Source organism: Mustela lutreola, chromosome 1 (assembly GCF_030435805.1).
Source record: "Mustela lutreola isolate mMusLut2 chromosome 1, mMusLut2.pri, whole genome shotgun sequence".
NCBI classification, from domain to species: domain Eukaryota; kingdom Metazoa; phylum Chordata; class Mammalia; order Carnivora; family Mustelidae; genus Mustela; species Mustela lutreola.
Window position 1 is genome coordinate 65802855 of NC_081290.1, and position 22913 is coordinate 65825767.

General features: G+C 59.8%; 1 protein-coding gene across 6 annotated transcripts in view; it reads left to right on the top strand.

Moving 5' to 3' along the window:
• The first annotated feature begins 1346 nt into the window (after positions 1-1346).
• HTRA3 (HtrA serine peptidase 3) overlaps positions 1347-22913 on the top strand; it is a 28942-nt gene continuing 7375 nt past the window's right edge. The window contains exons 1-8 of one of the 6 annotated variants that reach the window (XM_059166152.1): positions 1347-2018; positions 12258-12357; positions 15267-15489; positions 17255-17449; positions 18017-18049; positions 18790-18927; positions 19329-19443; positions 20436-21149. In XM_059166152.1, coding sequence (XP_059022135.1) covers positions 1538-2018; positions 12258-12357; positions 15267-15489; positions 17255-17449; positions 18017-18049; positions 18790-18927; positions 19329-19443; positions 20436-20488 — 1338 coding nt within the window. In that variant the 5' untranslated portion in view covers positions 1347-1537 and the 3' untranslated portion in view covers positions 20489-21149. Of the gene's footprint in view, positions 2019-12257; positions 12358-15266; positions 15490-17254; positions 17450-18016; positions 18050-18789; positions 18928-19328; positions 19444-20375; positions 21150-22913 lie in introns of those variants that run through there. The other 5 variants (XM_059166160.1, XM_059166138.1, XM_059166167.1 and 2 more) reach the window with 5 other exon arrangements.

Consider the following 22913-nt stretch of genomic DNA (forward strand, 5'->3'; position numbering starts at 1 on the left):
CTCTTCCAGACCCCTTGGGTGCTCATGCCCTGGGTCCCCCAGCTCTTGCCCCCACGATCTTCACAGTCGGAGCCACTCCCTCCAACACACCTGTCTGGCAGGGCCTCATCCCTCCTGACCTGTCCGCGGTGCCCAGTCCTTAGGGATGGGACCCACCCCCAACCCCATCCCTGTCCCCCTGCTGCCTGTCCCTCCTTTGGGAGGAGGTTCCTAACCTGGGTGTCCATAACCTGGATGAGAACACATGTCCTTATTTTCACCAACGCCTCCCCCTGAATCTCATTTCCTTCACTGGCAAAGGAGGCTCGAGCCACAGAGCCACCCGGGACTGTCACCGAGAGAATGCTTATGTCCAGGCCATGCTGGCTGCTGCAGCACCCCCTCCCCCCAAGAATCCCTTCTGCTCAGCACTGCCTGGAAATCTTGGCTGGTGACCCGTCACTGGCCAGATGTTGTCACTGAACACACTCACCGAGAAGCCCGTGTATATATCACGGACTGATTTGTCGTTCTGTGTACTTAATTCCCGTGTTCTGGTAGTATTGTATCCCTTCTAACGCTGTGCAGTTTGTTTTAAGCATTTAAAAAATAAAAAGCATGCTGCGAGCCAGTCTTCCCAGGCATTACAGGGTGAGGACCCCCAAGTCCAGGGTCTGCACATATACGTTTTCTCTTGTGCAATGAGTCGCCACTCTGATTTGCCTCTGCTTTCGGAGCCTCTAACCAGGTGGTGGCCAGTTCCTGGGGTGCCCTCTGCCAGTACCCAGCCTCATTGCTGCCTGCATCGCCCACCCCTTCCCTGGGGTCCTCCCAGCAATCCTGGGAAGGAGCTAAGCCCTCTTCATTGCCCTTCTGTGCAGGGGGAAACCGAGGCACAGAGCTGCAACCCACTCCCAGGGTCAGAGAGCAGAGAGAGCTGGAACTAGAATCCCCAGGCAGACAGAACTGTGAGACATGGCAGACAGACGGCCACATCCTCCAAGCTGTAAAGAGTGAGGACAAAAGTCAGGCACAAGGTCGTTCCTTCTGGAAACTTTGTCCCCAGTGGAGGTGGGAAGCCAGGCGGGGTGACATCTGCCCTCCAGTGCTGGTGCTGGGGGAGGAGAGCGCACTGGGGAGGAGGAGCAGGGAGAACTGACTTGCCCAGGTCCCTGGGGAGTGGAGTAGCTCCAGTCCTTGGAACCCTGGACACGGAAAGGGCGGCATAAGGACTCTGGGAGGGGCCGAGGCCTGTGCCTTGGGGTCCCCTCAGCCCCGCCGCCTTGCCCCTAGGGCCCGCCAGCTGACCTATATCCCGCCTTTCCCAGACCAGGCAGGCCAGTCCCGCCACTGCCTCTGGGCGGGTGGGTCCAGGCCGGGAAGGCCCGGGGCGTGGCTGGCGGAGGGGCCAAGCCGCCCCTCTCAGCGAGGGCGGGCCGCGCGCGCCTTTAAATGCGCTGGGGCCCGAGAGCTGCCGAGAAGGAGCGGGCGCCTCAGAGGTCCGCGCGCCGGGTATGTCCCTGTGGCCCCGCGGCCCGCCCGCCTGAGCCGCCCGCGCATGTGGCCGCGCGCCCGGCCCTGTCCCCTCCGCAAGCGGCTGTCGCCCGGCCCCGACCGGTCCCCAGTGCTGCCGCCCGCCCCCGGTGCCGCCGCTATGCCGGCGCGCGCACTGCTCCTGACCGCGCTGGCTGCGCTGGCGCTGGCCCGGGAGCCCCCAGCGGCGCCGTGTCCTGCGCGCTGCGACGTGTCGCGGTGCCCGAGTCCCCGCTGCCCCGGCGGCTACGTCCCCGATCTGTGCAACTGCTGCCTGGTGTGTGCGGCCAGCGAGGGCGAGCCGTGTGGCCGCCCTCTCGACTCGCCCTGCGGGGAGAGCCTGGAGTGCACGCGGGGCGTGTGCCGCTGCCGCTGGGCACACGCTGTGTGTGGCACCGACGGGCACACCTACGCCAACGTATGCGCGCTGCAGGCGGCCAGCCGGCGCGCGCTGGAGCTCTCGGGGACCCCCGTGCGCCAGCTGCAGAAGGGCGCCTGCCCATCGGGTAAGCGCTCTGCGGGGGGAAACGGGCGGGGGGGCGGGGGGGACTAAACGTGCCCCCCGAGGAAACTGAGGCGCAGAGCTGGGGAGGAACCTCGAGGTCCGCGCTGGCTGTGCAGGATGGGCAGAAATTATCTAACCAGATCCCTGGCCTTGCGAGTGTGGAAACTGAGGCCCAAAGTCACAGAAGTCGTAAAGGGTGAAACCCGGTGCCCTCCTGATCACCCAAGGGGTCTGGTCTAGCTCCTTCCTTCCCTGTGTCTCTCTGGCCTGGTCAAAACATACCTGTCTTGTGTCTGGTTTTGGCTGGTCCCATATTCCTGCTCTGTCCGGGTGCTGGCTGGGAAAAAATCTTTCCTGGGCTTGAATCTAACCCAGAGCGGATGTTCTCTTGAGCAGCATCCAGTGTTTCCTTTCTTTTTAGTGCACTTAGAGTTCAAGTCTCCAGGGGGCTGCCTGGGAATGGTGAGCAAGGCTGTGTGGGGTCTCTGGGTGGCTTCGTGCCTCCTGGGACAGGCTGCTGAGGGGGGACTTCCTTTTTCCCTTCAGACCCTGGGACAGCCTCCCCCCACCCACAGCTCACCCAGGACTGCTTCTTGCCGCACCGCTGGACCCTGAGCCTGGAAGAAAATGCTAGAAAACACTGCTGCCCCTTTATTTGTTGAGGGCACCTCTTAGGAAGTCAGTTCAATAGGGACCCATTCACGGTCACCATGTGCTGGGTGCTGAGCCCCAAGTTCATGAAGATGAGTAGAGCCCTGTGTGTGCCCTCAGTTTACAGCCGCTGGGGGGAGACGCTGACTATGAGGCCTGGCTCTGCCGGGCCCCGGGAGCACCGTGGGGAGCCTAGCTGCCTGGGGTGCTGAGAAGACTTTGGGGGTGAAGAACATCTGAACTGAATCCCACGGATGACGGGGGACAGGTCCTCCAGGTAGTGGTAGGGAACGGTTCTCTAGGAGGGGGGGAGAGCGTGAGGCCCCATGTGGAGAGCATGGAGCCAGGAACAGCTGGCGTGGAGTGGGGGTGGGGGTTGGGGGGCGACAGCCGCGGCTGGGCAAGCTGGTGGGGATGGGGGGACGAGCGGCCACGAGTGTCCTGTCATTGGCTTAGACTCCATCCAGTAGGCCAGAATTCCCCGGGTTGGGTCTGGTATTCTGAAAATGAGTGTCTCACAGCCCGAAAAGTTTGGGAGCATAAACACCATCCATGCGGTACTGATTCACACTAGCTTTGAGTCTGTCAGAAGTTCTGAGAGAACCTGCAGTGAGGAAAACACACAGACACACACAGAGAATCATAAAACCCAGGGTTTTGCTGGCAAAACGTGTATGCCCTCCTCCGGGGACCCTGGGGTTCTGGGGAGCCCGGTATGGGAAGACTGTGTAGGATTAAGTGTGATTATTTGGGGGAGCCAGTGAAGGGCTTTGAGGAAGTTGAGGGTGATAGGGTCAGATCTGTGTTTAGACTGTGCCCTGGAGAGCGAGGGGTGGAGGCGGGGTGCCCTGCGGAGTGTCTGAGATGGGCGTTGGCATTGAATGAGCGCCCGCTGTGGCCCATCTGCCCAGGGGCTTGGCACCGGCTGCCCCACTTCAGGCAAATGGCTCCGAGAGACAGCTTGCTTGTGTCCATGGGGCCCCCAACCCTGACTCCTTCATGTGAGGGACACTACTAGAATAAGGCTCCAGGGCTGGGGAAGGGAAGGTCCCAAGCATTTCAGAACCCACATTTCTTAAAGATAGAGGCCCCATTTGTAAAGCACCTTGTCTGTGTGTCCAGCTGGCGACACAGGGCCCCATCCGTGCCTGGGACAACCTCAACGTGGGGGCGGTAAGAAGCCGGGAGGAGCCTGACCCCAGACAAGTGCATAGGTCATTCGGCAAGCAGGAGGGGGTTGACAGCACTAGGTCACGGGCTGGGGCTCTCACGTGGGGCCTTAGACACGCTGTGCACCCCGGTTTCCTCTCCTGCAGTGACAGGTGCCGGGGAGAACCGTGGCAGGGACCATGAGCCCTGTGGGTACATTAGCACCCTTGGCAGATGACTTATCTGTGACCCCCACCGTGTCTGGTCTACCCAGCCAGGTTGGCTTCTGTGCTGAGCTGCGGAAGGTGAGCTGGAGCTCTCCCGGCAGAGGATGGGGCGGATAGGAGGGACCGGAGCAAAGCAGAGACAGAAAGACCAGCCTCACAGGCATAGGAGGCCGCAGCCCTGACCTGGCCAGAGCCCCAGGGGCAAGGGCCCTGGGAGGGATCTGGGGCCTGCGAGAGGCTGGTGGGGCACGTTCTGGTCTCTGTGGGCCCACCCTCACTCCTGGGGCCTGTGCTGTCAGCATCACCCATGCTCGAGGACCACAGATACCAGGTTTCTGCCAGTTCCCTGCACTAAACCCAGTCTGTAGGGAATGGTTGCTGCACCGGGGTCTCTGGCTTGCGCTGTTTACCTACCTTTGCCAGTCTGGCCCTTTGCACAGCACAGATGCACTCAGGGAGGAAAAGAGCAGTCAGGTGATCGGTGTGAGGTCACCGGGCCAGGAAGCAACCGAGTTAGGCCAGGACCCTGCTCTGGCTGGCTCTGAAAGCTGCACTATCACGGGGCCCAGGCTTTCTTCTGCAGATGGGGGCAGCAGGATCCCCAAGCTCCAGAGTCCTGGTTAGGCCGGGGTCGCTGGCTCCATGGGGTTCAACCTCCATCAAGTATCACTGGCAGCATCGTCCACTCTGCCCCTGCCCTCCCGAGGGTCTGGCCGGAGGTCAGTGGGTCATATCACAGGTAGTGTCCAGCAGGGGCTGCCCATCCCAGGGGTTTCCCGCATAGAACTCCCACCGGCTCACCATCCTTCACCTTGGCCTACCTTTGGGTGTCCAGGCGCTGATGATGGGGGTCCAGTCCCCAGTGCCTGGCTTGTCTCTGGGCAGGAATCCTGTGTCTCTGCTGGCCGTGGTCCTCAGCCGGCAAGTTTAGGCCAGACGTATTTGTCATGTCACCTTTCCCTGGCTCCTTACTTCCACCCACAGGCGAGCCCTCAGCTGCCCCTGGAACCTGATGCCGAGCCGTTCTTGCCCCACCTCCCTCATCCTCCCACACAGTGGCCCCAATAACCTAGATCAATCCATTCTGCCATTCCCCAGCAGGACCACCCTCAGCAGCTCCCCAGTGCTGAATGACCCACGAGGCCCTGTGCTGTCTGGCCCCTCCCACCCCATAGGGCTACCTCACCCTCCGTGCTCCTGCCCACCCAGCCACTCCCTGCCACAGGGCCCTTGCACATGCTGTGCATGCAGCCTCAGATGCCTGTTCCCTCACCTTCATGGAACCACATCCTCATCTCTCTGGGCCTAGATGTCCTACTACCCCCTAGCTACCTTCCCTGACCACTATGCCCAGGCAACCACATCCTCAGCCCCATGAGCCCACCCCAGGGTCCCTGCAGACCCTCTCTTCACCAGTGGGACCAAGCATCTCTGTCGTATCACTGTCTCACCAGCTCTGACCCTCACAGGGTGGGGGTCTGGCCTTGATTCTTTACCAGGCCTGCTCCAGCACCTGGCACACAGTAGGGATTGTGGAGTGAATGGATCATTGTGCGACAGGTGAATCCCCTATGACCCTCCAACCCTCCAGCCCTCCTTGCCTACCCCCTAGGGAAGAGGGCTCACTACCCTTCCAGGAGCTCTGTGGAGCCCCATTTCCACAGGCGGCCTGGCGACTGGCTGGGTAAACATGGAGACGAATGTGCTCCACGGGTTTGTAGGGAGAGGAGGCTTCCTTGTTCCCCTAAGCAGAGCCCCGTGACCCACAAAACCTCCCTGCCCCCAACTGCAGACACATAGGTCTCCGCACACACAATTAATTCAAAACTTAGAGCCCGAGGGCAGTTCACAACTGGTGTTCGATAATCTGCCTGGATTGTGCAAGCCCAATGCAGGTTCCGACAGCGTCTCTCCCTGTTTTATTTATTTAAGAGCTTTGCACAGTTTTTGTGTTATAATCCCCTTCGTAGCTTCCTACACTTGTCTTGAATTTCAGCCACGGGGACCAGGCAGTGTGATGCTTCCCATCCTTCTCCGCCTGCCCACATGCTGGAGGGCAGAGACAGGAGCCCCATCAGAGAGGGGAGCAGAGACCACAGTGCTGAGCAGCTGGATTCTCTGACCGGGGTGGGGCCCAGGGAGCACCCCAACCTTCTGTGCTCCTGATATCAGCCTGGAGGGGTGGCCAGGGTCCCACAATGACCCCTGGGGTCTGCCTGCTCAGACTTCTTCCCGGGCCCTGCACCTCCACACAGCAGTCCAAGGGGAGTGTCGTAAGACTTAGATCTCCCTGCTCAAAGCCCAGCCATGGCTCCCACTGCTTTCAAGACCAACCAGGTACAGACTTCTGATGCCACCTGGCCTCCCCTTCCTGCCTGGCTTCATCCCTGTTAGCAGGTCCCTATGAAATCCCCACTCCTGTCTTGTGAGGGACAGATGACTATGTGCAGAACCTCACTGAGGGAGACACCACCTCCAGAAGGGGAAAGGGCTTCCTGGAGGAGGTGGCATATAGACAGCCATTTAGAGGTGGGTACAAAGAGCACCTGTGCAGAGAAGGATGGCAGGAAACGCTGTGAGGGTGACCCATTCTCAGGGGGCGAAGAGCCACTGAAGGTTTATGGGTAATAGGTGTGCAGAATACAGATGGGCCCAGCCAGTGGGAGGGAGGCCAGTGCCCTGGGGGGGAGAGCTGATGAGACCTGAGGATGTCTGACAGGGGCTGGTCGGGGGGCTGATCAGATACGGGGGGGCACCCTGGGGTCCGTGGCAACAGACTGGCTGGTGAGCGACCACGTCCACGTGTCCGTGGCAGGCACCTAGTTAAGTGGGTGGCATGTCCTGCCCTAGGGTCTGAGTATTACCTCCTCCCGGGCCTTGCTTTGAGGAAGAAAAGCCGTCAGGTTTACCAAGGTCAAGGGGGAGACACCAGGCTTGTCTTCGGGCCGTCAAAGCCTTACATGTGCATTATTTAGGTCTTGTTGTCATGGCCCTCTATAAGAAAAAGCTCAGCCGGGGCCAGTCCTACCCCAGGTGGGAAGGGACAGCTTTGCCGGAGCCCAGGCCCCCTGAGTCTCCATCTGCGGCTCTGTACACAGGGCCGACCTCCAGCACCTTGAGGAAGTGGCTTTCCTGTTTGATTTTGATAACCGTGTTAGATAAATGGAAAGAAAGAGAATAAAGTCACAGACACCTTGTCCTCAGCGCAGTGAAGATGTGGCTGGGACATACATGAATGTGCCTTAAACCGAACACCATGTCTAGTGTGAGAAGGAGCCAGAGAACCCTTGGAGTTATGTAGTGCCCAGCGTGCCCAACTGTATGCTTCAGCCCCTGTAGTGCATGGTAGGCAGAGCCAGAACTGAGACTCAGTTCTGTTCTCATGTCCAAGTGCTCAGCAGTGAGTCCCAGCTACCCCATCTGCAAGTCTCCTAAGCTCTCTGCACCTCAGATTCATCTGTGAAATGGGACCTTTCTGGCTGGGTCACTGGACAATCAGTGAGGTGAGGCATTAAAGCTAACAGACTTGAGTACGAATAGACCTCAATACTGATGAGTGGGTGTTTCTGACATAAATGGAATTTGTGGGAGAGGAGAAATAGCAGAGGAAGGAATGTGCTGGAAGGCAGTGTTCATGGAAGGGCTGCCCCTGCCCTGTGTCCAAGGGAATTCCACGGACCTTGTTCAGTGCACGACCCAGCCGGGGAGCCTGGGCCCAGTAGAGTCAGCCACTGGACCAGTTAGGGCAGGGAGGGTTTCTTGTTAGAGGAGAGCCACAGGCTGACCCCACCTTGGCTTCCAGGTTACCCAGAGTCCTGGGTACCCTTTCGATAAAGGTCAGATAAGCTGGTGGCAGAGCCCCTCCTCCATGCGGCTGGCACATTAGAAGATCCAGACCGACCCCAAGTCGAAGTCTGGACAAGCTGGGCGCCCCTGGGCAGGACAACCCATCACTGACTAAAGAGGACCAGCCCGGAGCAGAGGAGGCACCTGGGGTCAGCGTCAAAGGACCTGGCTCTGGGCCTTAGGGTGTGGGTCTCCTGGTCTGTGAAATGGGCAAAGATCCTGCCTCGCATAAGTGCTTTGAGACTTCACTGGTCTCATAAATGCCCAGAGCTCCCTGTATGTGGCTGCTGGGTGGGACTCATGCTGGTGGAGCCCTGCATCCAAGGGCCAGAGCCTGGGGCCGAGGGCCACAGACAGCAGCACCTTGCCCCCTGGGAGCCACAGTGGGATCTGAGACCCCTGTTCCTGGCTGGGTGGGGAGACTGTCACCTGGGCCAGGCAAGTTTTCAAGAGCAAGAAAAACACAGGGAACTGTTCTGGGAACTAGTTAAACCCGGGAGGCGGCTCCTGGGGCTTCAAAGCCTGCCCCTGGTGGGCGAGTAGGGCCTTTGCGGGGGGCGCTGGGGGCCATGGAGGGGCCCCGAGATGGTGCATTTGTTCCCACAGAGCCTTCATGCACTCCTTGCTTATTCATGTGTTCTCTTGCTGCTCCCTGCTCAGTGCTTTGGAATGGGGGTGTCCAGGTCATGGGGACCGTCAGAGGGACACGCCTTGGGAGGGGTCATGAGGGGCTGTGAGACCCAGAGGAGTGAGAGTGGTCACTGAGCCTGCCAAGTCGGGGCAGTCTCCCCAGACAAGGTGTGCTGGCCCCGGCTTGAAGGATGAGGGAAGGGACATTCCTGACAGAGGGAACCGGAGTTGGAGGTCTGGGGGAGAGGGGCAGCAGGGGAGGCTGCAGATGCAGATGGAAGCCAGATGCCTGGGTCCCTCAACACACTGATAAGATGTTGTCATCTGGTGTGCAGGCTGTTTAGCATTATGGACAGATGGGCACAGGTGGGGCTTTGCGGTCATCTGCAGACAGCCCTCCCATCCCAGTTCATAGCTAACCACTTGGTTAGACAGGTGGGGGCTTTTTCTGATAGAATAAGGGCAGTGACCTCAGAATTAGAGTAACAGAATTGGGTCTCAGTCCATGCTGTGGATTATGAGCTGGAGGCCTAGTGCATACAGTTGGGCAGGCTGTGCACTGCACAACTCCAAGGGAAGCCAGTCACACTGTGATCTTTGTTAAGAATGGTTTTGCGCAGTGCACAGCCTATCCCTGAGCTCTGCGGGTGCAAGAATGTTGGGGCGGAGCCCAGAAGCCCAGCTTCCCTCCCTGCCGCCCCTGGTCCCAGGCTCTCTCCCATCCTGGCTGTGCCCCTTCCTCTCCCCCAGAGGCGCCACAGGACACCTGGCCTTGATTGCTTCACCCTGTGTCAAATTCCTCCCGACTAGAACTTCCAAAGCCTGTGAATTACAGTTTATTTTTGAAAACAAAACAAAACAAAATGCTAACAGCTGAATCTGGTCGGGACTGACTGTTGACTTCAAAACTTTGGCTGGAGGATGGGGTGGGGGAGGGATTGTCAAAACCCCAAATAAACAGAGTCTGCTTTCCAGCCGTGGGGCCCAAGGTTTTCATGTGGAAAGAAGCGGTGGGAACCGGGTCCTCCCTGCCCACTGATTCATGGGGTGATTCATCTGTGTGTGGGGAGGAGGACCAGGAAACAGGCCCTGCCCCGCCCCACCACCCCCCTCCCCACCGCCCACCACGGTAGGTCTGCTTAAAGGGACAGAACCTGGCTGGGCCCAGGTCCCCAGCTGGCTGACCCTGGAGCCCCACCGGGGTGCCCCAGGCCCTGGCTCAGGTCAGGCTCAGGCTCTGAAGTCCCTGGAACTTGGCTCAAGGCGTCACTGGGCTTCCCTCTGCCCCATTCGGTCACCCTTGGGCTGTGCCTGGCTGGTCACTTGAATGCCCCACATGAGAGGGCATGCCATGGGCAGGGCATTGTGCTGGGAAACCCTCTGGGAGGGAGAAACTCATTGTGCTGGGGGCCTGCCTGGAGGAGGTGGGATTTGAGTTGTTCCCCCAGACAAGCTGGAGCATCTTGCTAGGGAGCAATGGGGAATGGTCTGTGTGGGTGAGGCACAGGGAGGCAGGTGATGGAGCAGAGACTTAGAGTAAATGGCTCAACGGGTTACACAGAAGGGGCAGGGGATGGGTGACATCTGACGTGGCCCTTGGGGACTGCCCGCCCCAACACAGCATGGTGGGCACGCGCCTCCACCAGGGTGAGCCCAGCACACACGGGAGAGATGCAGACCCTGCCAAGCGCCCACCCATGGAAGGGAGAAAGGCCCGGGGCAGGGATCCTCTGTGCCTGAGGCCATAGGAATGACCTGGTGAGGAGTGTCCCGGTCCCATCAGAGACCAGAACCTGGACAAGCCAGCAGTTTCTGCGGCTGGTTTCCTTCCCTCTGCCTGGAAGCAAGACCAGGACTTGGGCTTCCAGGGGCCTCGGGGTAGGGGGACAGAGCTGGCCTTAGCCCCCACAGCTGATGGGTGGCTTTGCCTGCAGAGTTTCGGGGACGATTGGCAGTCCTGCGTGGAAATCAATGCGTGGGACAGCCCCTGGGGCCCTTGTTACTGTGAGCCCTGAAGTGCAGATCCCGCCCCTCCAAGGGTTTTGCCAACTGTGGGGGAAGGCTCCCAGGCAGAGTAGCCCCTGGCCGCCTGCAGTTGGATGGGCGAGGGGCTGGCTGACAACAGGTCCCATCTCCCAGACAGGATTCTGCCACTCCCGCACAGGCCGCCTTTGGTTTAGGCTGACCGCGGTGGCCTGGGCCCCTGTGTGTGAGTCCCTAGCTGAGAGGCAGATGTCACAGAATAGGTGGATGGGGTCTCCTTTCCACCCCTGACCTTGGAGCCCAAGGGGAACCCTCTCCTGACCCACCCAGAGTCCCAGTCTGGGCATAATGGGGAGTCGGGCATGGGGGTGGGCACTGGGGATGGGTGAGGGGCCCCTAAAGGGAAGAGCCCCTGGCCAGAGTTCACAACATGCTTCTCCAACTCGACCTGCATCCTCGAGCAGGAGGATGCATCTCAGCGAGCCACACGGTCACCCCACCTGTGAGGGGGAGGCATGGACCCCCGCCCTGGCTGCCCCCCTCAATATGGGGAGAATGGTCGGGATGTGGGGGGCCTGCATGTACCCACACATGTTTATGGGACACACGGGGTGGGCATGCTACCAAGCCTCTGGACAAAACCAACTAGAGTCTCACTAGATCCTCATGCCTCCCAGAGACTGAGAACAGCCTCAGCTGCAGAAATAGACTTCGCAGGCTGAGCCCTGCTGGCTCCCCCACACGGGTGCTGGGGGCATGGTGGGCCCCCCCAGGCAGAAGCCTCACCCCTGCAAGTCACACTCATACCCAGTTCCCATGGGTCAGTGGAGGCGGTTGGGGAGGGGGGCATCCTCCATCTTGTTTGTAGACCAGCAGTCAAGGCTCAGAGAGGGTGAGTGGCTTGCCTAAAGCCACACAGTTGGAGGCAGGGTGCCCGACCAAGCCCAGTCCACCTCCAGCCGTCCACTCACTCGGGGACCAATCACAAGCAGCGCTGGGCAGCGTGGATTCCAGGGGGCACCAGTCTCCGCTGGGGACCCAAGAGTCCTCGGCACATTCCCGAGCAAGGGAGACCAAAGGGGTGTAGGCCCCGTGCCACCCACATCTCTCAGGCCTGCGGTCCTGGCAGGCGCTGCCCCTGCTGCTGACAGCAGCAGAAATCTGAGCCCGTGAGGGTTCCAGGGGAGTTCATGAACCGCCCGGCAAGTCGCACTGGGGCATGGCCAAGTTGGATGAGGGGCCCTGGCGACTCAGACATCCGGAGTCCCGCAGGGCCCAGGAGGGGGTCACGCTGTGGCCAGACTGGGGGACGAGCCAGGGGCCTCTGCTGGACCCTTGCCCGATCACTGCTCTAGCCCAAGGGCTGGAGGGACCAGCCAGAGCCGCAGGGGACGAGGGAGAGGATGGTTGCCTCATGCCACGGCACTGCTGTCTATCTGAGAAAGGAGGGGCAGGGCCCCAGGGGCTGGCCAAGATCTAGCTCCAATGTCAGAATGTCAGGTCGCAGCTGGCAGCTGAGGGCGAGTGTCCCAGCCCTCCCGGTGGCATCAGGGAGGTAACAAGAGGGAGCTCAGCAGGAAGGCCTCTCCTGAATGTCCGGGTGTCACTGTGCTGCTGAGTGTGGGGTGTCCCTGAGGGGTTCTGAGTCCAGTGGGGTCATTCCCTGGTGGAGTGCCCCCCCAGGGTGGGGGTTCAGGGTGCTGTTGGCGGTGTCCGTGTCTCAGTGAGGTGCCTGGTTCTTTCTGCTAGTGCAGGTCTCTACCAGCTGACCAGCCCGCGGTACAAGTTCAACTTCATCGCGGACGTGGTGGAGAAGATCGCGCCGGCCGTGGTCCACATAGAGCTCTTCCTGAGGTGCATGAGCCCCTCCCAGCGGCCCCCCATTCTAGCCCTAGGGTGGGCGAAGCCAGGTGCACGTGGTGCGGGTGGGCCTTGTGGATATCCCTCCCCCCCTGGGGAGGGACGCCCCTCTCTGCCTCTGGTCTGCTCACCAAGGGGAGCCCCCCCGGGTTGCAGGTTTGCTAAACAAGGGTGTCCCATGGGGGAGGGGAGGGGGTGCGTGTCTGAGCTGGGAAGCACCACTGCCCTGGAGCCCGATCGGCCGTGGAATCCTGGAGTTCCCTCCCAGCGCGACATCTACTCCCCAAAGAGAAGACACGGGCAGCAAGACGTCTCAAGTTAAGAGTGCTGCTTCCTTCTGGCTGACCTCACGTGTTGGCCCCTATGTGCGAGGAGGGAGCCGCCAAACCACCCTGATGAGGCGTGCAGGGTCTGAACCCCTCCATGCTGATGGGGAGCAGAGGGAGCCAGGCCCACGTGCCCCAGAGTAGACGGTCACCCAGCGGCCTCAGGACAGGGTGCTGGGGCCTTGTGTGTTTGCACAGCTCTTTCCCTGGGTGGTGGAGGTGGGCTCGTGTTGAAAGGCTGACACTGAGGCCCAAGGGCGTCCCTGGGGGGGGCCGTGCAGGGCAACGGGGCAGAATCACTCAAGCCCTGATCGCTGGCCCCAGCACCGGGCTCCCTGCTCACTGGGCATGGCATTTGTGCAGTGGGAGCCCTTGTCACGGGGCGTCACCGCCCCCCATCTCTGGAGGGCAGGAACTGTCTTCACCCCTGCTGGTGCTCCATGGGGCCATCAGCCAAGTCCCCTGTCAGAACAGCAATGCCCTTGAACCTACTGTGCGCTCCGAGCCCTGGTGGCTGCTGTGCCAAACTGTGTCCCAACAGCCTCAGTGAGTGTCCACCTCTTAGAGGAAAGAGCCAGGCACAGGCAGGACTCACCCCAAGTCAGGACCGGGGTGGTCCAGCCCTCCTTACTGACTGACACCCTGCACTCCAAGGCCCTTTCCACTCTCACGCATGGCTAGGTTCTCATGCTAGGCTTTGAGGTTCCCATTTCCTGGGTGGGGACCCAGGGCCGGGGATCCTCTCCAGGCTCCCAGAGCTGCTGAGGGCCCAGTTAGAATTTGACCCCAGGTCTCTCAGGCCCCAGAGCTGACCCCTTTCTGCCCTTTCTGCAGGCTCCGGACCCCGAGACATGTCATTGAGGAAATTACAACTGGACACACTAAGTGGCACGTCTCTGGCCTTGCCAGTGGCTCAGATGGGGCCAGTGTCTTTCTAGAAGGCTCTGGGCACCCGGCTCCGAGCCAGCTAATTGCTGACTACAGCCCAGCCTGGTCAGATGGTGATACCTTTGCCACATCAGACTTGGAGGCCCATGTCCCAGGGGGCGGGTGGACAAGACCAAGTGGGCCAGATCCTAGACACAGATGAGATGCTCACGGAGCCTGGGAGCCTCCACTGTGACCCCTGACCTGAGGGGAGGAGGCCGCTGGCTGCCTCGGGCCCCTCCTGCAGACAGTGACAGCTCCGTGGGCGCAGGAGGAGGTCAGGTGCAGCCCCGCCCAGGGCCACACCCAGAGCTGGGCAAGGGTGGAAACTGAGCTCAAGCATGCACAGAGGCTATGGTCCCCCCGAGGCCCAGTGGCCCGGCTGCCTGACCCAGCCCAGTCCTTCGTGTCCCAGGCCACGGCATCTGCACACGTAAACACACAGCCTGCTCCCACATAGAGGGATCGTGAGCACTAAATCACTTGTGTCTGGCCCGGAGCAGTTGGTAATGTGAGCCTGTCACTGGTCCTGCCCACGAGGCAGCCTTTCTGCACTCCCTCACTTCTCTGAGACATCCCCCCAACTCTTGTTCTTTCTCCCCTGCACAGTCCCGGGCCCTTTGGGCTACCCTTTCTCCCTCACCTCTGCTAAGCGGCCTCAGGCACTGAGGACCCGCTCCATCCAGGCCCCTCTGGAATGGTGGAGAGGGTCCCGAGCTGTGCCTGGTGTCCCTCCTTCCTGGCATCCTGGCCTTGGCCCGGGGTTCTCTCGGCTCTGGGGAGGCTCGGGCATTGTCCTGCATCCATGAATTCTGACCTCAGACCTTTAGATCGCATGAACGGAAGCAGACGCCTGTCTGAGCGTGCACTGTGCCTGCCACGGTCCAGTGTTCCCTGCCCTGAGTCCCCTGGAGGACGGCGCCGGTGCAGAATTCACGGAGTGGAGCCTGCCACAGGCACTGGGGGAGCACACTGGGATGGCACACGCTGCCCTGTGCCATCTTCTTCCTATGTAGGCTGATCGTCCTCCCGCTCGGGAAGTCACCCCCATGGGGACCTGCCGCAGGACAGCCCCCGCAAAAGCTATGTGCCCATTAGTGCCAATAGCCATCCTGTTTGCTGAGTGACTTCCTGCCTCCAGGCATCACACTCAGCAGGGTACGGTCCCTGTTTCCTAGCTGGGAGACTGAGGCCTGCCCCCAGCCACGCAGATAGTAAGTGGGATGGGTCCAAGATTAGAGTCCTGGCCTGTCTGGCTCCGGGGCTGAGCAGTCAGGGCTGAGCACGCCTGCCTGTCCCAACAGGCCTAATGCACATGGGCCTCCATCTCCGCCCAGAAAATTGCAAGTCACAGATGGTCGTCCCCTCTGGCTGGCTGTGAAATGAGTCCAGGAGTCAGTGAGCTGGCCAAGGCCACAGCTGGAGGTGGCAGAGCTGGGGTTGGCCCCAGGCCCGGAGACTCCAAAGCCATGATCTTTCACCCGACGCTGGGCTCTGCTCCCCAGCAGCTGGTGCATGGCTGCAGCTGGCCCTGTGTCTAGGTCCCCTAGGTTCCTGCATCCAGGTCCCCACGTCCAGGCCCTGTGTCCAGATTCCTGTGTCCAGGCCCCCGCCCACCCTGACCGCCCGCGTGTGCTTACCTCCCCACAGACACCCTCTGTTTGGCCGAAACGTGCCCCTGTCCAGTGGCTCGGGCTTCATCATGTCAGAGGCTGGCTTGATCATTACCAACGCCCATGTGGTGTCAAGCACCAACACTGTCTCTGGCCGGCAGCAGCTCAAGGTGCAGCTCCAGAACGGTGACAGCTACGAGGCCACCATCAAGGATATCGACAAGAAGTCAGACATCGCCACCATCAAGATCCACCCAAAAGTGAGTGTGTGGGGGGCACCTCCCCAGACCCCAGGGCCCAGAGCTGTGTCAGCCCAGCCTTACTGGGGGGCACTGGGAAGAAGGAGCCCAAGTCAGATCAGAAACAGGGTGTAGGCCCCCCACCCTGCTTCCCGGAGCTGCCAGGTGCAGGCAGAGCTGGGCTGCCGTGCTCCTACCATTTTCACAAGGATGCCCTCCAAAGCCCAGGGACACTCCCAGTGTCCCTCCTGGGCCTACTGCGGGAGATGCCACTGTCCCTGCATGGCCACCAGAGGCTGTGGAGAGCACTGGGACATAGGCCCCCGGTCCCCCTATATCCAGTCCCCCCAGCTGGCTAGGCAGCCCCCAGCGGGGCCACCATCATCCCCCATCCATGCCACCGGCTGTTCCAGAAGGCCCCACAGGCCTTGGCAGAAGGGATGTCAGTGTCCACATACCACTCAGGCCACTGCCCAAGATCATGCTGACCTAAGACAGAGCTTGTCCAGTGTCGTACTTAGGACCATTGGACAGGGCCGCTACAGGCCGCCCCCGCCACGAGGTCGGCAACCCGTGAGGCCGTCTGTGCTGGTGACTTTGGCATGACCTTGAATCTGGCTTCTGCTCTTTCTGAATGAAACCGGAGAGTTTGGGTGATAATGAATCGTTTATGAGGAGTTTCCTTCTTACCTGATGGAGGGAGAAGAGATTTACCCCAGCATGGACCCTTCCCCACATTTGACACTTTGACAGTAGTTACTGAGCTGGGGGATGCCATGCCTGTTCTAGGGATAAGGGTAATCAGGCTGGGGGGGTGGGGGGGACAGTATGCTCAAGGACAGGCCATGGCAGTATTTGCAGTGAGGCTCCAGGTAGGAAATGCTCTTGGGCTTTGTGGGGCCTGAGTGGTATGTGGACACCTCCCAGCTCTGTGGCAACCGCAGGTGATACAAACACAGGGTTGTGTGCCAATAAAACTTTATTTACAAAACACCCCAAGGGCCACAGAATGCAGCACACCCCCTCCTCCTGCCCCCACCGAGGACCCTGGGTCTGGCTGCTGCTAGGTCTCTCCCGTTCCCAGGGCTGTGGCCGAATCCTAGGGCGGGGTGCACCCGGGCCTTCCTCGGGGGTCACAGATTCCGGTGGAATCAGTAAGGCCCATGCACCCTGGTGCCCGCAGGCACCATCAGCAGCTAACACTTCTCCTTGAAGCAGGATCTGCCTCTCGGCCCCTGAGCCCTGCGTGGGCCTCCGTTTCCCTGTGTCTATACTGAGAGATCAGGTTGAGTTGAATCAAGGATTCCAGCAGTAGGGTTCCATGTCCTCACCTGGGCTCCAGACTTCCTGCCGGACTCTCAGTCTTACGCTTCAATCTGTGTGTGATACGTTTTGGATGGTATTCACAGAGCTCATCAGATTTCAGAGGGACCTGTGACCACCGAACCACTAGGCTCCATCACCTCAGAGGCCATGCCCAGCTGGACCCTCCGGGCACCCTCCCTGTGTGTGACCCCTACAGCTGCCTGGGGAACCCATGGTCAGTCACAGAGCAGCTGAGCCTCCATTGCAAGGACCCTGGCCTGGGTCTCTCCTACTGTGGGTCAGCTGGAGGCCAGCCCGGCCTCTCTCTGAGTTGGCGACTTGCCTTGGCCTTGGCCCCTGACAGCTCTGTCCAGCTGCTCCCGTCATCCTGGGACCAACCCGCTGGGGGCCTGGCGTCGATCTGGCTCTGGCCCCAGTGAAGGCTGACAGCTGAGCCTCCCTCCCCGTGTCTCCCCTCCAGAAAAAGCTGCCGGCACTGCTGCTGGGCCGCTCGGCAGACCTGCGGCCCGGCGAGTTCGTGGTGGCCATCGGCAGCCCCTTTGCCCTGCAGAACACCGTGACCACAGGCATCGTCAGCACGGCCCAGCGGGACGGCAAGGAGCTGGGCCTCCGGGACTCAGACATGGACTACATCCAGACGGACGCCATCATCAACGTGAGTCCCTGTCCCCAGAGACTGACCCATCACTCGGCACTTCCGCTTGCTACCACGCTCCTTCTTTAAGTTCAGCAGATCTCGGGCTCCCTGTGACTTCTGCACGGGGGTGCCAGGTCTGCCAGAGGCATTAGAAGCTGCTGCCCTGAGCTGAGACATTCAGAGATGCAGATTCTCTGCCCAAGTCACCCCCAAAACCCCAGCATTCCTTTTGTTGCTGTTAGTATCGTCACTGTAGCTCACAGAGTGCCCAGCCTTGTGGGTTTGCTGAGCTCTGGGCCCTTCTGGAAATGGGAGCCTTTGCAGAGGCCCCTCATGGCTGAGCCTGGAGTGAGCCTGTTAGTCTGTGTGGGGCGCACAGGTCACCCCACAGCCATCCATGTGGCCTCTAGGGCCTCAGCTCCCTTACCTGTGAAATGGGGGTGAAGTGAGGCCTTTCCCTGCCATTGGGGGTGAAATTCGATGACCCATCTCTGTGCCGGTTGGAATGAGGATCAGAAGACAGAACTTCAGGCACCCTCGGGGGGGCTCAGGGCTCAGCTCACATCAAGTTTCCTCCCCTTGCAGTACGGGAACTCCGGGGGACCACTGGTGAACCTGGTAAGTGTCCCCAAGGGCAGAAGCCTCTATTTTTCTGGGGCTCTGCTCACATGACAGCACAGCCTCAAGGCAGGGATGGAACCCTAAAGAGGGGCCTTGGATCTGTACACCCAATGGCTGGGCTGGAGGCCCTGGAGGAGGATGTGTCCCCATGCACATGCTGCCCTGGCCCCCTGAGGCCCCCAGAGCAGCTGGGCTGCCCAAGGAAGGAGGATGACCCAGAACTGTGGCCAGGCAGGGCCACGGGCTCAGTAAGGACCTGGGGCAGGGGACACACAGGTCAGGCTTGCTCACTGTTCTGGGTCCCCCATTCTTGCATTTACGTGTGTGCTGAGGGGTATCCTTGTCCTTCCCCAGTCCCCTTGGGTCCCCCCCCCCCCGCAATGATCCCATGCCCACCCTGGGTGCCAGGTCAGGCTCATTCTCATCCCAGGTGAGATTTCTAGAATATACCAGGAGTTCAGGTCAGAAATCCATTCAGCTCCTGGGGCCCCAAAATCTCGTGTGCCATCCCCACCCCGGGAGCTCCTGTCCATGCTGCAGCGTGTCAGATGTGAGCGTGCCCACATGACATGCAGAGCAATGAGGGGATTCTGGAGGAACCCAGGCAGGGAAGGCTTCCTGGAGGCGGGAACACCTCATTTGGGCCATGGAGAAGGGACATGCAGGAGAAAGCAAGTCTGGGGAGAAGGCACAGCCAGAGTGGGAGGGTTCAGAGGGTGCTTCACCCTGTCCCCGAGCGGCCTGCAGGCGCTGAGTGGGAACCACAGCCCCAGCATGGGTGTTCTCTGTGCCTGGGCTTCATGCTGGAGGACGGAAAACAGGTGCACACCAGGCTATGTCTGGTGACCCAGGCTGTGGCATTGAGGGGGTGCAAGGTAAGTGTGGAGTGGGAGGCCAGTTCCTGGGGGACAGAGAGGGTGGGGGACTGGGGAGCTGTCCTGGCCACACACTCCTAGCCCCACTTCTAGAAGGATGGATGAGAGAAGCTCCGGTCCCAGGGGCCTCATCACCCCCTCCCTGGGTTGGAGGTGTCCTCCTCAGTGGGCACTACTTGAGGGGCAGACCATGAGCTCCCTGAGCCAGGGAGAGGACGGGCCGGGTTTGGAGGGAGAAGTGAGGTAAACCCCAGAGGGCCTTTCCAGGTCAGATTCAGCACTGCCCTGGGAGCCCCTCCTCCAGGGGCAGTGATGACCGGCTCGGCCCTGGGAGCCGGGGGTGGACACAGTACTCGGTACTCGGGCTCCGGGGTGACGGCTCCTCTGACCTCCCCGCCCAGGACGGCGAGGTCATTGGCATCAACACGCTCAAGGTGGCCGCCGGCATCTCCTTCGCCATCCCCTCCGACCGCATCACACGCTTCCTCGCAGAGTTCCAGGATAAGCACGTCAAAGGTAGAGTGGTGCTCTGGGAGCTGCTGAGGCTGGGAACCCCTTCCTTCCCTGCCCACCCCATGCCCGTCCTGAAGTCCCCAGAAGCCCGTACCTCTCAGCTGTGGCCTCTGTCTTCCTCCCCTTACCTCTTGGCCCCGGGCACCCCTGTCCCTCCCGATGCTCCCTTTCTAGCGGGGAAGGGAGGGGTCTCCCACCCACCTCCCACCCACCTCCCACCTCCCACCTCCAGTGGCTTGGGCCACCAGGCTCCACTTCTCTGGGCTGCTGCAGACAGAATTGGTGTGTCCTTCCTCCCTCTCTCCCTCCTCCCTTCCTTCCTTCCATCCATCCACCTATCAACCCACCCTTCCTTCTATCCACGCATGCACCCACCCACCTATCTACCCATCTGCCCTTTTTCCCACCCTTCTACCAGCCACTCACTCGTCACCCCTCCCTCCTTCCTTCCTACTACCCGACACTCTGCTCATCCCCAAGAACTCCCCCTTTCCGCCTGCTGGTCATACAGCCTGTCCAGGAGGACAGTCTCTCCTCCAGGGGAGTGGAACCCAAGCCCCCAGTCCTTGAAAAGCATCTTCCACTCAGCTCCATCTCCCTGTCCACGTAGGGATGTCCGGCTCTCCCTAGCCAGGCCTGGATGGCCATGAGCACCCACCTGAGGGGAGGCTTAGGCCAGGCATGGCTGACTCTCCCCAGTGAGGGCCTGCCCATCACCTTCTTAAGGTTGGTGGTCACAGCTGCCTTCCAGAGGAGGGTCCTATGTCTCCTGATCTCAGGAGCTTTCCTGTTGCCCTCCACTTTCCTGCCTTTCATTCTAGCCCAAGTGAATGTCTCCCTCCCACCATTTTGTATCCCGTGCCCACCTGGCCAGCGTCCAGACCTGGGCCACTCCACTAGTGCCACCTTCAGATTGCTTCCATGTCTTCTCCCAGCCCCTTCACCAGCAGTTCACTGAGAGCAGAGGGCTTCCCCATGCTTGCCTGATCCTCCAGGATCCCACCAGCCAAGCGCATGGAGCCCAGTGCAGCCAAGACCAGTCCCGTGAGGACTGGTCACGTGAAGAACCCCTGTTGAGAACTCCATTGGGCTCATCGGTGTCCCTCATGTGAAGATGGCCTGGAGAGCCAGTCTTCCCTGCAGAAGCTGAACGTTTCTTCTCTTGGACGGGTGGGGGAGGGGCATCTAACCCCACATCTTTTCTCCTTGGCTGCTAGGAAGCTCAGAACTTAACCCAGGGTTGCATCTTCCTACCTGTCATAGCCTTGGTGCTTTCTCTAATAACTGAGCTTTTCTAGTGTAATTATCCTCCCCCATAAGGGTGTCCTTGACTTTGGCTCCCTTCCAGGAAATTGGTGGCTCTGCCTTTTGTACAGACTGAGATGTTGGGTGACTATTTGTTAGAAATCAGATGATAGCATCCCCTGGCTTCTTGCCTCACTTCCTCTCCCCTCTTAGAACCCACCAGGGGCCAGCAGGGCCCATTCCTTTGTTGGGCAGAGACTCTCCCTGTCAGTGCTGACCTCACCCCAGACACCCTGGGAGACTCAGCCCCTGTCCCCAGAGCTGTCTCCTCCCCCAGGACATGTGGACTGGTCAGAGAGCCCAACAAATCTTAGCTGGACGACTGAATCTATAATTTAAAGCCCTTCTGAAGTTGGTGTTCGCTTCTGCTGTTTTGTCTTAATAAAATCATCAAAATACTTAAACCAGGTTAATCTAAAGTTCTTTAAAACAAGGCATGCTTAAGTTAAACCAAGGAGACATTAAGGGGGGTTTCTTGTTCCTGTGTAGGGCTATGGAGCACAGAGGGCTCCGGGGGTCTCTGGAGGGGAGAGGGAACACCATGATGGTCCAAGGGAACCTCAGCTTCAGGCTCCAGGAGGGTTTGGGGGTTCACCCCCGGGGGCGTTTGGGTCAGTGGGGCTGGGTGGTTATGGATGTCAGGCCCTCTGTGAACAGTGGGGTCCCATCCAACCTGGGGAGTGGAAACATGACTTGTCTCCTGCCCTGGGGGTCTCTGTGGCATGTGTGCCCAGGGAGAGCTGTGGGGAGGCACTGGAAAGCACATTCCCTGGCCTCCAGGATCGGGCAGACTGGGGACACCTGCGGGTGAGATTGTTTCCCCTGGACCAGGAGGCAGCAGCCAGAGGCACGGGTGTGAGGGGACAGCACCCATGCTTGGAAGCCCACTGTCTCTTCTCCAAGGTGCCGGAGGCTCTCCTGAGCTTGGCTCGCCCCAGCCCAGCAGTCGGGACCAGTGGCAAGCGTTCCCTGGCTTTGTGAACCACACACCAGTCCCTAGCATGTGGAACAGGAAACAAAGTCAGGCCCTCCAGCCCACCACCTCCAGGCTCCCAGCCCAGCATGCGGGACCCTCCACATTTGGGTGATCTCCCTGTGAAGGAGGAGATGCAAGGTTGTCTGCTGACCCAGAAACTCCATCAGGCCACCATGCCCCAGCCCTACTGCCCAGGGTTTCTGGAGAAGCCACATCTGGCCAAACCTGCTGGTTCTGGGGTGTGCAGTGGGCTTCCAAACAAAGGCCCTAATGGGATGGCTTCTGCCTCACAGGGGGCAGGACTGCACCTTGGCCTGGCCAGGGTGCTGCTCACGCACAAGCACTGGAAGCTCAGGCTCCTTCCTGTTCTGAAGCGTGACCTTGGGGCTCTGGGCAATGCTGACCAGGGGCCAGCACCAAGGCTTCTGCCCGGGTCTTTTTCCTACCTCTGAGGACCTCACCCTAACTGTGGATGAAAATGCCATTTAGGGAGTGACTCCCAGATTCCAATCTCCAGCCTGGCCCCATCGCGGAGTGCTACACCAGGTTATGCAGCTGCCTTTGCTTCAAAGACCCTTCCCAGCCAAGGGGTCCTTTCAAAATATAGGGCAGACCATGGGCCCATCTCTGCTGGGAAGTGTCCTGGGGCTGTACCTGCTGGGGGTAAACACCAGAGCCACCAATCCAGCAGAGCCGCCAGCTGGCAGCTTCCCCTCCCTCCCCACCCCCAAACCTCCTAGCCTCCTCTCACTCGGGGCCATCGATCCCAACCATCGACCATCGATTTTCTGTGCGAAAATGTTAGTTGAGATTTTGCCCACTTTAAAAAGTTGAGTTGTTTGTGGTTTTCCCAGGTTTTGAGAAGGGTCTGGATGCATTCTGGATGGGAGCCTTTGTCAGAGAGATGAGCTGAAATGTCTCCTCCTGCTGCTTAACTTTTCATTCTCCTGATGGAGCCTTCAAAGAGGGGTGTTTTGTCAATTTCTATGAAGTCTCCATTGCCAATTTTTTTTAATGTGTGTGGAATTCTATCTAAGAAATCTTGGGTAGCCAAAGGTCAGGACTAAATTCTACATTTTCTTCCAGCAGTTTACTTTCTGAGGTCTTCACATTAGGACAATGATGCATTTTTAACTAATTTTTTAAGAGTGCGAAGTATGAATCAAAGTTCTCCTTCTTTTTTTTTTTTTCT